This window comes from Pieris rapae, chromosome 1 (genome assembly GCF_905147795.1).
Source record: "Pieris rapae chromosome 1, ilPieRapa1.1, whole genome shotgun sequence".
Taxonomy (NCBI): domain Eukaryota; kingdom Metazoa; phylum Arthropoda; class Insecta; order Lepidoptera; family Pieridae; genus Pieris; species Pieris rapae.
In genome coordinates, this window is record NC_059509.1 from 7,091,109 (window position 1) to 7,105,821 (window position 14,713).

At 34.5% G+C, this 14,713-nt stretch overlaps 1 protein-coding gene and 1 non-coding gene across 4 annotated transcripts in view; both read right to left on the reverse strand.

The window, feature by feature from the left end:
* Positions 1–459: 459 nt before the first annotated feature.
* LOC110994394 (uncharacterized threonine-rich GPI-anchored glycoprotein PJ4664.02) overlaps positions 460–14,713 on the reverse strand; it is a 30,896-nt gene continuing 16,642 nt past the window's right edge. Inside the window, exons 3-13 of one of the 3 annotated variants that reach the window (XM_045628788.1) lie at positions 10,282–10,462; positions 9,815–10,049; positions 7,064–9,732; positions 6,502–6,708; positions 5,795–5,962; positions 5,301–5,436; positions 4,661–4,867; positions 4,072–4,206; positions 2,657–2,940; positions 1,485–1,654; positions 460–1,032 (exon numbers count right to left, since the gene is read on the reverse strand). In XM_045628788.1, the coding sequence (XP_045484744.1) occupies positions 661–1,032; positions 1,485–1,654; positions 2,657–2,940; positions 4,072–4,206; positions 4,661–4,867; positions 5,301–5,436; positions 5,795–5,962; positions 6,502–6,708; positions 7,064–9,732; positions 9,815–10,049; positions 10,282–10,462 (4,764 nt within the window). In that variant the 3' untranslated portion in view covers positions 460–660. Of the gene's footprint in view, positions 1,033–1,484; positions 1,655–2,656; positions 2,941–4,071; positions 4,234–4,660; positions 4,868–5,300; positions 5,437–5,794; positions 5,963–6,501; positions 6,709–7,063; positions 9,733–9,814; positions 10,050–10,281; positions 10,480–14,713 lie in introns of all 3 variants that reach the window. The other 2 variants (XM_022261007.2, XM_045628795.1) reach the window with 2 other exon arrangements.
* Positions 12,897–12,968, reverse strand: Trnaq-cug. The gene has a single exon. It is a non-coding gene; the product is annotated as a tRNA-Gln (tRNA).

The following is a 14,713-nucleotide window of genomic DNA, read 5'->3' on the forward strand; positions in this document are numbered from 1 at the left end:
CATTATTTTGAAACATAATTTTATTTGTCGAGAGATTAAAATACTTTATAAGAAATGTGTGTTTTATTTTATTATGCTTTTTTAGTTTCGAGAATTAAATAATAAATCAGTGACGCTACAACCTCTTTAGGTCTTGGCCTCAGATTTCTGAATCTGTTTCATGATTATTTTCAAATCTAATAGGCAAGTAGGTGAGCAGCCTCCAGTGGCAACACACGCCGTCGACTTTTTGGATCTAAGATTTGTCGGTTTCCTCACGTTTCCCTTCACCGTTCGAGCAAATGTTAAATGCTCACATAGGAAGAAACTCCATTGGTGCACAGCCGAGGATCAAACCTACGACCTCAGGTATGAGAGTCCCACGCTGAAACCACTAGGCCAACACTGCTCTCTAGTTTGACATTTACAAACAAATATATTCTCTTCAATTTAGATATCCACGGAGGAAATAAAACACGATTAAAGTTTAAAGATTTATTCATGGCTCACATCGTCCATTTGAAGGAATAAATAAGAATTCAAACGGAAAAGGTTATCCATGCTCAATAAATAGTTACATAAAGCGACAGTTATCAGGCACATCTATATGTACAGAGCCCTATATAAAACATCTTATTCTACCTATAAAATATCAGTCGAAAGTCGTTTATAATTACTGGCTCAATCTTGAGTTAGAGTTCGATTCTTGTTGCATTGTGATTCATCACTTCCGTCTGAACATTCTAAAAAGCCATTGCACACGCTAGACGCCGGCAAACATTCGCCCAAAGGACACCGGAAGCCCCTGCATGTGTCAAATGGTTTGACAACTGCCCGCTTGTTCTCGGCCGTCTCGAGGTCAGCGTAGAACTCTTCGCTGGAGTCTGTTTCGTTGATCGGGGATTCCGTCTCATTGTGTGGCGTGTATGTTTCTATGACGCTGTCGATCCATTCTATGTAATTCGACACTTTAGTATAAACTCCGGGGCGATTGGCTCGCGCACATCCGTAGCCATTACTTGTGACGCCGTAGATGTACCATCTGTCCGATTCCTGAAATATTTATAATCATTGTGATTCACTAAGTTGATAGGTGTTTTTTCTGGTAAATCTGTACCAGTAACTCTCTTGTAATACTCATAATTAGTTCCGAAATTCAATGCAATCAAAAGACAAGCGATTGTAAAATTTGGCTTTACTTTGTCTAGCCAACCAATTAGATACTCGCAGACTACGATGAAAGTGCTGAAGTATTTACTAAAAACTAAACTCAAAAGCCTAACCACGTTTCGACATAAAGACCAAATGCTACTTAAAGCAAAGACATTAATTCTAAGAGGGTTCATAATAATTTAGTCTAATTGCACCGTTTAACTAAAGTACCTACTCATCTATCTCGTTTCATCTCGGCGTAAACACAGTTTTATAGAGACAATACTTTACGCACATACTTTTTTATTATTGAGCATTTCATATCAAAGGTATTCTAAATAATTATGTTATACCTGGCACATCAGAGGTCCCCCCGAATCGCCAAGGCATGCGTCTCTTCCGCCTCGTTCATAACCAGCGCAGAACATGTCTTCAGTGACACGGTAGAGAGGCAAAAGACGCGTTCGTCGACGGCATTCCGCCGTTGATATCACCGGCAATTCCACCTCTTGTAAGGTATCAGCTATATTTTAGTAAAATAAATCATTATTTCATTACTAATCATTGTTTTGTTTTCATATCATGCACAAATGGATGAATGTATTGTGTTTACTATTGTAGTATTCTCTTTATTTATACCTATGTGTATTTTTGATGAAGCTATATAAATAAATAAAAGTTAAAGATATATTAGCTAAATTATATTTCTACAAATACACATAAGTCACAAGAAGTTTCATACCATTTTACTGAAGTTTTAGGTATATCAGCATGAGGACAAGATTTTCGAACTCGTTTTTAACCAACATCCCATAAAATAATTTGAGAGATTTCTATATGATAACACTTGCATCTAAATTGTGGAAGCTGTCTTAAATAGTGACTTCAATTTGAGCAAATTAAATCTACCCAGTTCTAGTAATAATAATAATAATAGTCTTTATTCATTTAAGTTGGTACATTTTTCTTTTCATAGTGTAAGATTTGGGAACCCTTTTAAGTAAATATACCTGTGTTAGGGTTCCCAGCTCTTCCATAACAAAGTTAATTACATAAAATAATTTAACCAGTTCATTTCCTTTTTAATTTTTACTTGTTAAACCGTTATCATCACACCTGATTGTGTGCATGAGTAAGTGTGTGAGAGAGTGAATGAGTGAGTGAGTGAGTAGGTGAGTGAATGAGTGAGTGAGTAGGTGAGTGAATGAGTAACGTGTAGTTATTCTAGTTATATCATAATAAGTTTAAATTGCAACGAACCGTCCACTTTCCTATTGAAACACCAAAAAAATAGTGTCAGATACGTTTTTCAACATCTACAATTCGTAGAAATTACGACTGAAATTTTTTGAATTGTATCAAAACTACTTTTTTCTAGCAAAAAATTAGGGAAAATATGTCGATTTTTAGTACACAATACACATACATATACTAATACCTACAAATAAACATGTAAAGAACTACAAAATATACTCTATTAAAACCGTTCATAGCTAATAAATAATATAACAAAAAAATTACTTACGAAACACTCGCTCGTGTTCATACAACTGTCCCCATCCAACGACAGTGCAGTATTGCCCCGCGGGTGGTTGAGTGCGAGCTGGTGGCAGACATGCTGGTCGAAGCCGCGCGTGTAACGCCTGAGGATCGATCCGTAACAGCGCGATGTCGTTGCGAAAGCCGCGCGGCGCATAACGCGGGTGTAACACGACTTGACGCACCCGAGCAATTCGTTCCCAAGGACCTCGAGGCCACGCTCCCCGGCGGAGAGCACCTAAACGAGCGACCCAATGTGCTTCTGTTGCCCTGTAATTTGATTTATTAACAAGCTAGCCAAGTTATAAGGCTAAAAACCGTCTTGTGACTGCAGTGCTAAATTAAATTTTTTGGTATGTGAACAAAACTTTTGCGTCATTATAGTTCGACAGTAATCATCTTAGTACTTTAAACTAAAAAATTAAAGGTTTTGTTAATAAATAAAATGATGCGCAAATAAGATTTATACTCTCCACGCACAATTTTGGTAAATTGACATAAGGTTCTATTATGAATGGCAGCATCAATGACCTGCAATTCAATTGGTTCATGACTGTCAAAATTATTTTTAAAGATTTTAAAACTTCAAAATATCCAATGAAACTATAACCCATTACCCATTCTATTAAATTAAATTATGTTTTTAGGTTCGCTCTGCAGCTCGCTTTGTCGGATGAAGTATCCCTGAGTTTAATATTATAATACTCATAAAATGGTTATTACGTAAACAGAATTTAAACTCGGCTTTTGGAAATATTTTATGAAAAGAAATATGCAATTATAACTTATACATTATACAAATATAAAATAACATACATATATAATAAACATAAAAGCAAACTTGCCCTACAAATTATGCTCGTTAAACTTAAAATGTTTCTACGTATATTTTTCTCTTAACTATGTTGACGACAAAACTCGAAGTATTATAGGTCATTAAGCAGAAATGTTAGGGAATATATTGAGTTTTTTTAATGTTATTAAATTACAGCATAATACGTAAAAACCGAACTATCATCGACTATCAAATATATGCAAGATAATGTGCTAGCTTACTCTATTATCAAATTCACGTGCATTATTTCTTTCTATAAGCATTCATTTTTAGTACGATGTCTTTGCATACATACATTTTATGAACAATTAATGGCAAAAACAAAGACAGTTAAAGTGGTATGACCAATAGTTATTGCATCACACAATCATTATTTGAGGCCTAGCTAATGATAAGACAGATATCTCTCATTGGTAGAATTATGAGTCTTCAGATATATACTTTTTAACGAAGTATTTAATGTAAAAGTACTTATTTAAATGTAATAAATAAAGAGAGAACTGTAAATATTTATCAAAGCAATACATACAAAAATATTTAATGCAATATATATTGTTTAAACTTACTGGTAGAAACAATGGCTGGCGGAGAGGAGCCACTGAGAAGAAATCAGGGTTGCGCCGCACTGGAAGTCCCCGTCCCGGTAGAGAGCTGCCTGCCAGGGCCAAGCGCCCGCCGCTGCGCCGCCGCCGCCCACCACCCTGCCCCACCGCACGCGATTAGCTCCCCTACCACACACCCACACCGACCGTATTCGCTAACCTTTATACTATAGGCCTACATTCGTGCAGAATGGCCACAATTTTAACTTCAATATGTCAAACTAAGTATTCTTCCGTACATTATGACCCAGATACTATAACTTCTTTGACAGTTTGTTTTATTCTACTACTCAGTTTGTTTATTTGTTTAGATTCTGATGTTTGAATCTCAGACCAATAAAGTTTGAGTAAAATCTAATTCTGTCCAATGCCCTAAACAGGAACTGTATAAAATCGTTTCTGAAGTAAACTCTCTAACATATATATTGTTATTGGAAATCATAAGTTCGCACAGATCCATTCCGAAAAAAATTCTAAGCTTACTCTAAGGTACTCAATGGAATTTATGATCAAATACTTTAAATAGGTTTTAAATGAAAAAAACTTTAATCACCTCGGTTGTTGGGCATCTGCGTGTGGTCGAATGCCACAATCGAGATCCTTACAACGCACTCTCAAGGCACGATGGCGCGCGCACGTCGATCGCTTGAAAGTTAACCGCGTGTCGGCTGCGCGTGCGTTCGCGTTGTGCCAAACCTCCCAATACCCTACTGAACTGATTTTTCTGCCTTCCCTCGCTTCTCTTACGATTGGGGCGTCTCTAAAAATCCAAAACAACACTATATAGATATATATTTGTGGAATATTAATGCAGCTAAGACATTTTTGATTAGCACGTCTTTAAGATCAGCGTAATTTTAAATATGCGTCGTGTGTCAGGTTAGCTTTTATTGAATGCATAAACCCATTTTGTTCACCTAGTTAATTAGTATTTAGACTGTCAATTAATGCACTGTTTATTAGTTATCTTTCAACAAGAAACTACGTTCATCTAGATACTGTAATATAAAATTTTAAAGCGCGTTCAATCATCTCAATTTTATAATTAACTCTAATTTAAAATTGACATTGACTGACAGCATGCACTGATATAATTTTCGATTTTAATCTGTAATATTAATTACAATTCTCACTTTTTAACCTTTTTTTACTTATATTCTTAAAACATAATATAATATTTATTGTATACTTACTGGAATGTCATAGCTCGACACACGGCTTTTCCCAAGTCCGGAAGCTTTAGGGAACTGTGTGCTTGCGCAACCACCGCATCGAAGCTTTCCACGCATAGTCTTCCCCAAACACCGCGCTTACGTACCATTACGAAACCTGGAATTATTAAACTTCCATTAAACTTAAATTAAAGTATAACATAATTTGCCTGTTGAAAATTACTCTTATACATAAAATACATTACTCTAATTATTTTCAATGTAATAATGAAAAAATTAAAATGAAATGTCTACAGCGATAACATCCAATGTGTAAGCATAATAAAATACTTTATATATTAAAATAATGTGTTCACATTCAAGTAGTTACTGGTATCCATAGCTAAGTTGCAACGTATAATGCTGAGTTTACCACTTGGATTCGCAAAGAAACTATTGTATGACTTTGAACGCTGTAAATTTGTCTACTATACATTCTACTTCACACAAATTTTAGATGATTTAATTATTCTGACCTTCTTCATTATACGGTATGACGTCATTATCTCCCATTTCTTCACCCAACGCGACGCAGCTCTTTTCATCATCGCCCAATGGACAATCGGGATTTCCGTCGCAAACTTTGTTCATTTCCACACATTGGCGGGCATTTGCGCAAACGTACTGACCCTCTTCACACCATTCTGAATATAATTGTAAAGTTAAATGATTGAACAAACTCAATTTCAACAGTTTGTTAGACGCAGTACTCCTTCAGCGATCAACGGCACTTCCCTTGAATACATTAAAACATATTGTTTGCCAAGGGAGTTAAAGGCAAGAGAATATTATTTTAATTCAGAGGAGAGAAAGGGATACGAAGTTGACATTCTAGCTTTGATGCTCAATTTACTTTTATTTTCATGAGACCCCTATGAAAATAAAAGTAAATGGAGATCATTAAAGAGAACTTATGTTATATTTTTCATCATATTCTGATTTGAACAAACAATAAACAAAAAAATATGCAACTCGCACTTTACTTTTTTATTGTATTTTTTTGTGATCGACCTCATTCATGACAGTAACGTTTAAAACCCATAACACGTTATAAATTTAAATTATTAAATTGTATATGATTTAAATTTATTTGTTTGATCTTTATGATTACAAAGGATGCTTTTTTACAGTTTTTAGTACAAATAACCTATCTAAATGAGTGCTTTTTGATTATGAAATTTACCACATTTTTTCTCATCAGAATAATCCCAGCAATCCACTACGCCATCGCATATTTTCGATTGGGAGAATTCCGCTCTCAAATAATCAGCGCACGAGCAAGCCCTTTCGTCTTCTCCTTCTGGGCAGTCTATTAAACGATTACACCGTGACGTAATAGAGATGCAAGTTCCTGATGTACACCGGAATGATGTTGAATTATCACATATTTCTGAAAATTATGTTCACTTAAAAACAACAATTTCTACTTTAGGGTAAGATTTGGAAACAAGACGCACGCTTTTGACATACGGAAATCATACTGCAGTCTCGTTCCTTAATATCACCCTTAATTTCGTAGTCGGTAATATAAGTTTTTGATGAGTGGACGCAGGAGAATAGAAGCTAAAAGAACTAATCATGTTTTGTGGCTTGTGACAATTACTTAATTCACTCATTTCTTAATTTTCTCAATATTAGTAACACTTTTGAGTGAGCACTAATGATTAAATCAAGTGACAGTGCGATAATATTGTTCATATTTAAGGTATATATGAAGACTAGAATAGAATTTATTGTAAAAATACCTTCTTCAGCCTTTTCCACCACCGTCTCTTTGTCCTTGTGCGCCTTTTCTAAGTATGGCTTGCTATAAGTTTTCTCCGAGTTATCTAAACTATTTTCATCCTGTTTCGTAGATTGTATTTTATTAAATGTTTTTGTTAAAATTTTAAACCCTGCCTGATTTAAAGTATAACTAGAAGGAATAGCTTTTGTTGAAATTATACCGCCGGAACGAAATAAGCTATTGTTCTTATAATTCGATATAGTGGCCAAGCTAGCGAGTTGTTTTAACTTATCGATCGAGAGAGTACTCGTCTGGTTGACAGGAATCTCTAGTACCACATCCGGTTCTAGGGCTAACTCATACGCAGGCAAAACTTGGGTTTTGTTTGCTTGTTTACTGCTTACGCTGCCAGTGACATGGTAAGACACTCTGTAGGTTCCTTGTGGTATATTTGTAATATTAAATTTATCGCCAATAGTTTTATCCTCAAAAGATGAATATGTGTTTAAGTTGTCATTTGACTTAGGCAATCTAGTTCGATGGTGATGAGGACCTAGGTTTGTGTCTTTTCCATCTAAGCCTTGAGGTCCTTTCATACTTGTCGACACTGTCACGATTTCAGAAGCTTCGGCCGTATTATCGTTTGACTGAACATCATGTTCACTATAGGTAGTGTCGCGAAAAACCCCACGTTCTGAGTTTTTTGAGGTTTGCGTTTCTATTTTCGGACGTGGGCGTAGAGGCCTATTAACACCAAGATTCGATTTTGCCGGTAACAACGTAATAACGGCGGCTGTGGTTACTTCTACTTCATCATCTGAGACCACCTCAACAGAACCTGGCATGGCAACATCGTCTTCAATACTAAAATCATCAGACTTTGCCATTACTTCTGGTTTGTTGGTTTCAGGTGGTTTTTGGGAAGTATTTTGTGAATATTTCTTAATTATATCGGTTAAATTCCGGAGAATTGAGATCTTACTTTGAAACTTTGGTGTTGTGTTTGGAAAAAATGCGTCATTTTTTGTAATTATAGCTTGTAAAGTATCGTTGTAATATTTGTCAGGTGATGCTTTAATACTTGATTCATTATTATTTGTTGATGTATTTACTAGTTCCCAAGTGTGAATCGGAGAACTTGTTGTAGGGATCAGCGACACTTTATTGTTTGGCCTCTTTGTAGTATTTTCTTTCATTTTATTTTCAATTATATTTACAGTTGTCATGTTTAATGGAGTTTCAATGGGTTCGCTGACATTATATTGACTACTTGTTGTTTCTACAGGAATTGCAGCCATAGTACTAGATAAGGTTGAAGTGTTGTTTATTTTGACAATAGTTACTCCTTCCACAGAAATTTTCTCTGTGTTATTATCTTGTTGAAATGGCATAACATTAATAGACGCAAGTGTTGTTTTATCTTTCGGTGGTCTTTCCATCGGTTTCCCATCATTGTCATCAACATTTTCTTTTGATTCTGGAATATAGTCTACAACACCACTAATTTTGTCTACTGGTAAAGGGTAAGGCTTTGGATAACTAGACCCTAAGGTCTCCATATCTTTTAATGGTGGGGCAAAAGTTGGTAATGTGAAACTAGTATACACAGGACTTGGAACATAAATATCTGCCGTTAGTTTCGGATCAACATTGTAAAGTCCACTTGGACTATGTAAAGGATTCTTTTTATGTTTACCCGGAGGTATTGGTGTCAACATACTTTCAAGAATTGAAATATCATCCACTACTTCTACAACTCCAATTCTATCATTAACACTTGACTCACTTGTTTTATCATCTAATATTGGATCTTTACTAGTAGTGTCATAGTAGGGTTTAGTGATCGGACGCCATGGTTCATTATCAATAGCGACATGTGGAACGGTAAATAAAGTATCGATTTTCGGAAGATCCTTGTCATGGTTGTCATTTGTAAGCAGATCTAATAAAATTTGTGACACATTGCTTGTGGTTGTTGTGATAATATTAGTGGTTGGTGTTGTAGGTGTTGTTGTTGACAGTTTTACGGTTGTCGCCTGTTGGGGTCTTCGCGTGGTCCGCGTAACTTCATCAGTCTTCTTTGATACCGTTTCCAATTTTTGTTTTATATTTATAGCAGATTTTATCGTAAATGGCCTATTCTTTGATGTCGAAGATATAAATTTCCGAGTGGTAGTCTTAGTTGTAGTAGATGTTGTGGAAGGCTTCGAAGTTGTTGATGTAGTTGTGGATTTGGGAGTTTTAGAGACTGAGCTATGTTTGTGATTAAACTTGTCGTCGTGCTTAGCTTGTTTATTTTCAGTTATATCAGCTTCTGTTTTAGTTATTTGAAAGGAACCAAATGAACCTTGAACAACTGGAATATTTTCTGTGTCAATATCAGGTTCATCAGGATCATTCTTATTCCCTTGCACATTTGGTTTTATAGTTGTTTTTCGTACCACGCCTATTCTACTCTGTAGGGTTTTGTCTTTATCATTCTGGGGCGAAGAAAGTTTTGGATGACTTGTGGCCATACTTTCGTTCATTGCTTCTTTAACATATTGTTCTGAGTGGTATGTATGTTCTAAATCTCTTTTTATCACTATACTGGTAGGATCTATTTTTATTTGTCCAAAAGCAGAATGTTTTGATTGTGAATCTTGTATGAGTATATTTTTTAACGTTTCTTCTATATTTGATAAGGAGCTGAAAAACAAAAAAAAAAACTTATTACAAATATTAATGACAGAAGTATCAGCATTGAACCAAAACTAAATAAAATTGCTACCTAGGTATTTTTCTTCTATCTAGATAAAGTCTGAAATGTACGTCCAAACGTCGGTCTCCAAAGCCAGTTACGATGGCGCCGGTAAATGCTTGTCGTAAGGGTGACGGGGCGGCATAGACCTGCCTCAAAGACACACCGTATCGTCGAGCTCTCTCTCGCCAGGCTGGACTTCCCGGTGCTCCTCCGTAGACGTCTCCTCGTGTCACCCTTAGCGTTCCCTCGAAAGTTATTATTGCTGAAATTGTATAAAAATCTTTACACATTTGTTGTGAGATTTTTATTTCAACTACTACTAGTACTGAATCTACTTCTAGTACTAAAAAAACGTTTAAAGCAAAGCAATATGGTCGTTTCTTTTATCAATGTATAATTTTGCTTCAAATAAGCCAGGCTCTTCATCTTAGGTAATAACAAGTAGTTTATAGATACAATTTAAACTGCAAATAAAGAAATACAGCCAAACTTACGTTCACCATTATCCGGTCTTAAAGCGCCCATGTAGAAGGCAAGTGCTGCCACTGCCAGTACTGCTACTGCGGCAAGAAGCGCTCCTCCAACCAGAGCAGCCGAGCAAAGGCCGCCCCCACTGCGGCTCCCACCTCCACTTCCCACTCTTGGATACCCTCCACCAGCAAATCGATATTCACTCTGGAAAATTAAGTTTACTTAATAACGTTATTCACCTCGCATTTTATGACAATTCACTTTGTTAATGGTTTATATGGTGAATCGTCAATAAGCAATACTGTTTAACTACCTTAAGTATGGGATTGAGTAGGAAAGACAATTTTAATAAATTGTAACCACACGATATTGACAAATTGTACTTAAGTATAAAACAGCATCTACTAGAAAATCGCTCTTTCACGTGTGTGTTATTAATAATTTACATAAACAATAGAAGAAAGACCAGAAATTCACATTAAATATTTATTTTTGAAACATTGTTTTGGTTATTTTATAAGGTCCATATTTTTTTCGTTATAGTTTATTTATACTTATAATTGTTGTCATTACATTAGAATATATTTTTTTTATTCCAATTTCAAATTTTGTTTATTATTCCTTGATATGTATATGATATTTCAGCCTCGCCAAATATGTGGTTCATGACTGCCCTGGCAGTTATACCAGTGATTACCGCGCCAATGTCGATGGGAACATTCTAATAGCTCTCTGGGAAACGCCGCCGGTGGGCCATATATCAATATGTATTATCTGGCTGCTCTATCATCGTTTGGCAGAAGTTTTATTGATTTTATACTAGACCTACCGCGATAGGAAATGAACAATGAAAAGCACAATGTGTAAATCCACACTTATCACCTCGATGTTCTTCGTTATACAACTGAGAATTTCTTAGGGGACATATGTGGAACTAACTGAACGTCAAGGTATTTGCGAACCAATTCGATTTAAGATCAATCAAAATCATATTATTAGGCATAACGCATTTATTGTTTTAAACAGTAGCTATACGACTGCTAATACAGAGATTTATATATTGCATTAATAACGTAAAAATATGTTTCCTCAATGACACATAAAAAATATTTAAAAATAATTATTTCTATAAGACCTGTTGTCAATTAGTAAGGCTAATAAATAATAGTGTTCGTAGTAATAAGTACCTACAATGTCTTTATTTTAAGACTATCTAAGCTTAGTTTTTAGTATTTCACAGATTACATTTAACAGGAAGTAATCACAGCTTAACTAGCTTTTTAAATTGTAACTCAATTCTCAATTCTCTTGTTCTGTATTGTCAATTATCCTACAGTTTATATTACCCATAAACGTAAAACATGCATGCCACAATTTTCGCTACACAAGTAATTAACGAGTAGCCGGAATACAAAATACAAATTAAGACAGGGCATAGTCATTTCCATGGAATGGACATTAAAATACAACAAAGCTTTTGAAATTCTCCAAGACTATATAATGACATTCATTATAACTTAGAATTTATAAACACTTAAATATTCCAAAGATCCTATGCTACGGTAACTTATCTCTTTTAAAAAAAGCTCCGAATTACGACGAGACAAATATTTCGGTCTGTTAAGGTTTTTGCTGCAATAATTACAGCATGGTGCGGCATCATTATAAGAAGAATAGCATTTTATAAAGACGAAGAATGACAGAGGTATGAGACGTGGAGATGCCTTCCTGTCGCATCGAATGAAGAGTAAAATACGGGTGAGTGTGATCGTGCTCATTAAACTAATAAATATAACTCGGAACATACCACTTCATTTATATAATTATCATTATACCACTTAATAACCAACGAAACTCTCATTTGTATATAATCCCTAATTTAAGAAATTGATTTCTTCATGTATTTAATGGTAAATATATTTAAAGTTAATTTACGACTAATTTAAGTTATATATTTGACGAAAAGCTACACAATACAATTTCTTTAAATGTCATAACTAAACAAAATAATGTGGCCCATTCTAAAACCCTGAATTAAAAAAAATAGAATGGTGGAATGACAATATTACTTTTCAATTAAACTTGAATGTGTTAAGAAGTCAAAATTAACTTGGACCTCTTTCTCCTCCAATCTCTATAGTTGTGAAAGGCACTTTACGAAGTTTTCGTAAAATTGTCAAGTTTTCTCGTCTCGTGGTACAATACCATTGAACCCGATCACAGTGATTACTGGAATACCTCATCTTAAACGACATCCTTAAGTAATTGTAGTGATCGTAACGAGGGTTTTGAACCGCGTTCGATCAGATCAGAAAATAAAGTAGACAGAACTAAATTTATAAATTCAATTTATATTTATTTTTTGCAGTTACTATAAATTAGTTTTTTTTTTACGAAATACATTCAATATCTCAATATCAATATCTAATTTATTTGCTATATTCGATTTAAAATAAGTATTGTTTGGTGATTTGCTTTTTTAAAAGAGTAACGAGAGGTTTTTACACCGGCTTTTTCTCTCGGCCAACACCCTCTGTCTTCTTTGCCGATGAGTAGGAATGCCTACAGGTTCAAATTTAATTACATGGAATAAGTGATACCCTGATGATCTTACATAAAACATAAATAAAAAAAGTACAGGTTCCACCGAGATTTGAACTCGGATCGCTGGATTCAGAGTCCAGAGTGCTAACCATTACACCATGGAACCGTTGTACAATTAGTCGAAAGTTAGTAATAGAATCTTCGCAGGAGGGTTTATTAAAATGTACTTGGTTAATTATGTATCTGTATCACTATTTTTTGAGACTGTTTTATTTCATACGGTAGCACTAGCAGTAGTTCGATCTTTACAATTTGAAACTTTTCTGTTGCAATATAAAGTAAAACAAATGTATTATTTTCAGTAAGATCAAGTATATAAATGTATACAGTAATTGTTATTGGCAATTATGACGATAACGATGTATTCCCCTTAGGAAGTGACGGGCGTGACCATTTGTTATAATAATATAATTTTAATAATAACCCTGTACACTCCTAAGCATGTTATATCATATTTAAGATTTAAACCCTGTAAAAATATTTCTTTGTATTTGTATATACTGGAATACTGCTATTTCAAGTAACTACTTATGTAAATCTAAATGCTTACATAATGTAAAATCTTTATTCATGTATCATCTCGTTAACCTATTTTTTACTATTGTAATTTATTCATTTGTACAAAATTCGCAGTTCTTTTTGCAGTCAAGAATCAGTCTGTAATTACAGCAGGCGTTCTCTGACAACTGAACCTTGTTGACAAAGTAACTAGCTATTCTAGACAAATTATCGTAGCTTGATTATTTCTTCACGAAATGTACTTGTCGAGTCAATACAGCTAGAACTAAAGAACGCTTCGGGTAATTTGCCAACGAAGCACCGCTATGCCGGCCCACATTACATCTAGTATCATTTAAATTAAATACTAGACCGTACATCGATTTATTAAATTTTCAACATCATATCAACTCTCTAAGATATTTATACTACGTACTAATCTACAAGGTGCAACTAATCCTAAATAGTTTGATCATATTGATTTTAATTTCAAGTAGCGTTTGAAAGTCAATAATACAGCAAGTATTAGTTTATTTGTACTACTACTAACAATACTTAATATAAATTTTAATGTATTTTTAAGTAAATTATGTGTACAAACGCAAAGCAACATTTACAAGGTACATGATTTTTATTTAAAGATATTTGTAAAGCTAAGCAATGATTGAATTTCTAATTATTACTTAGATTATTTGATGCCATTGATTTCTGCTTGTAAGGGTCGCCATCGTACCAAATTTTTTAGTATACAATTTATTTTAATATAAACATATTTGGTCTATTATTTTAACTGTCCGTGGTTATAGCTAGACGATTTTGCGCTAAAAAAATTACACATGTAAATGTTGCTTTGAGTTTGTATACTGTGTTATAAAATTTTGTAAATTTCATATTTCGGATACAAATCATGACATCTTTAATAGGTATCTGTCGATCATTTAAATAAATTAGCGTTTGTATCGATTGCCATAATCATTACCAGACTTTAATTGTCTTTGCTTATAAGGTACATGATATAATGTATCGCCGGTAGATAACGAATTCAGATTCGGGTGTAGGAATTAATTCAAAGAACTGTCAATATAACATATACAACCTCTTCGATACTAAGATAATTTATTACTTCAGCTCCTTAGCCCTCAAGTAATTATCGTAATCTCAAGTTACGTCTCGGCTCTATTTCAAGATGCACACTTGCCCTTGTAGTTAACTACTGGATGGCCTTGTGGGGTGCGCGAGCGCATGACCTCACGGTATCTAGTTGAGTGCTTTAAGATCAAACACCTAAGATTCCTCGGATTTCTCTACAATTTCTCCACAGAACGAAATTCAAAGGTAGACAAATAGTTGGTC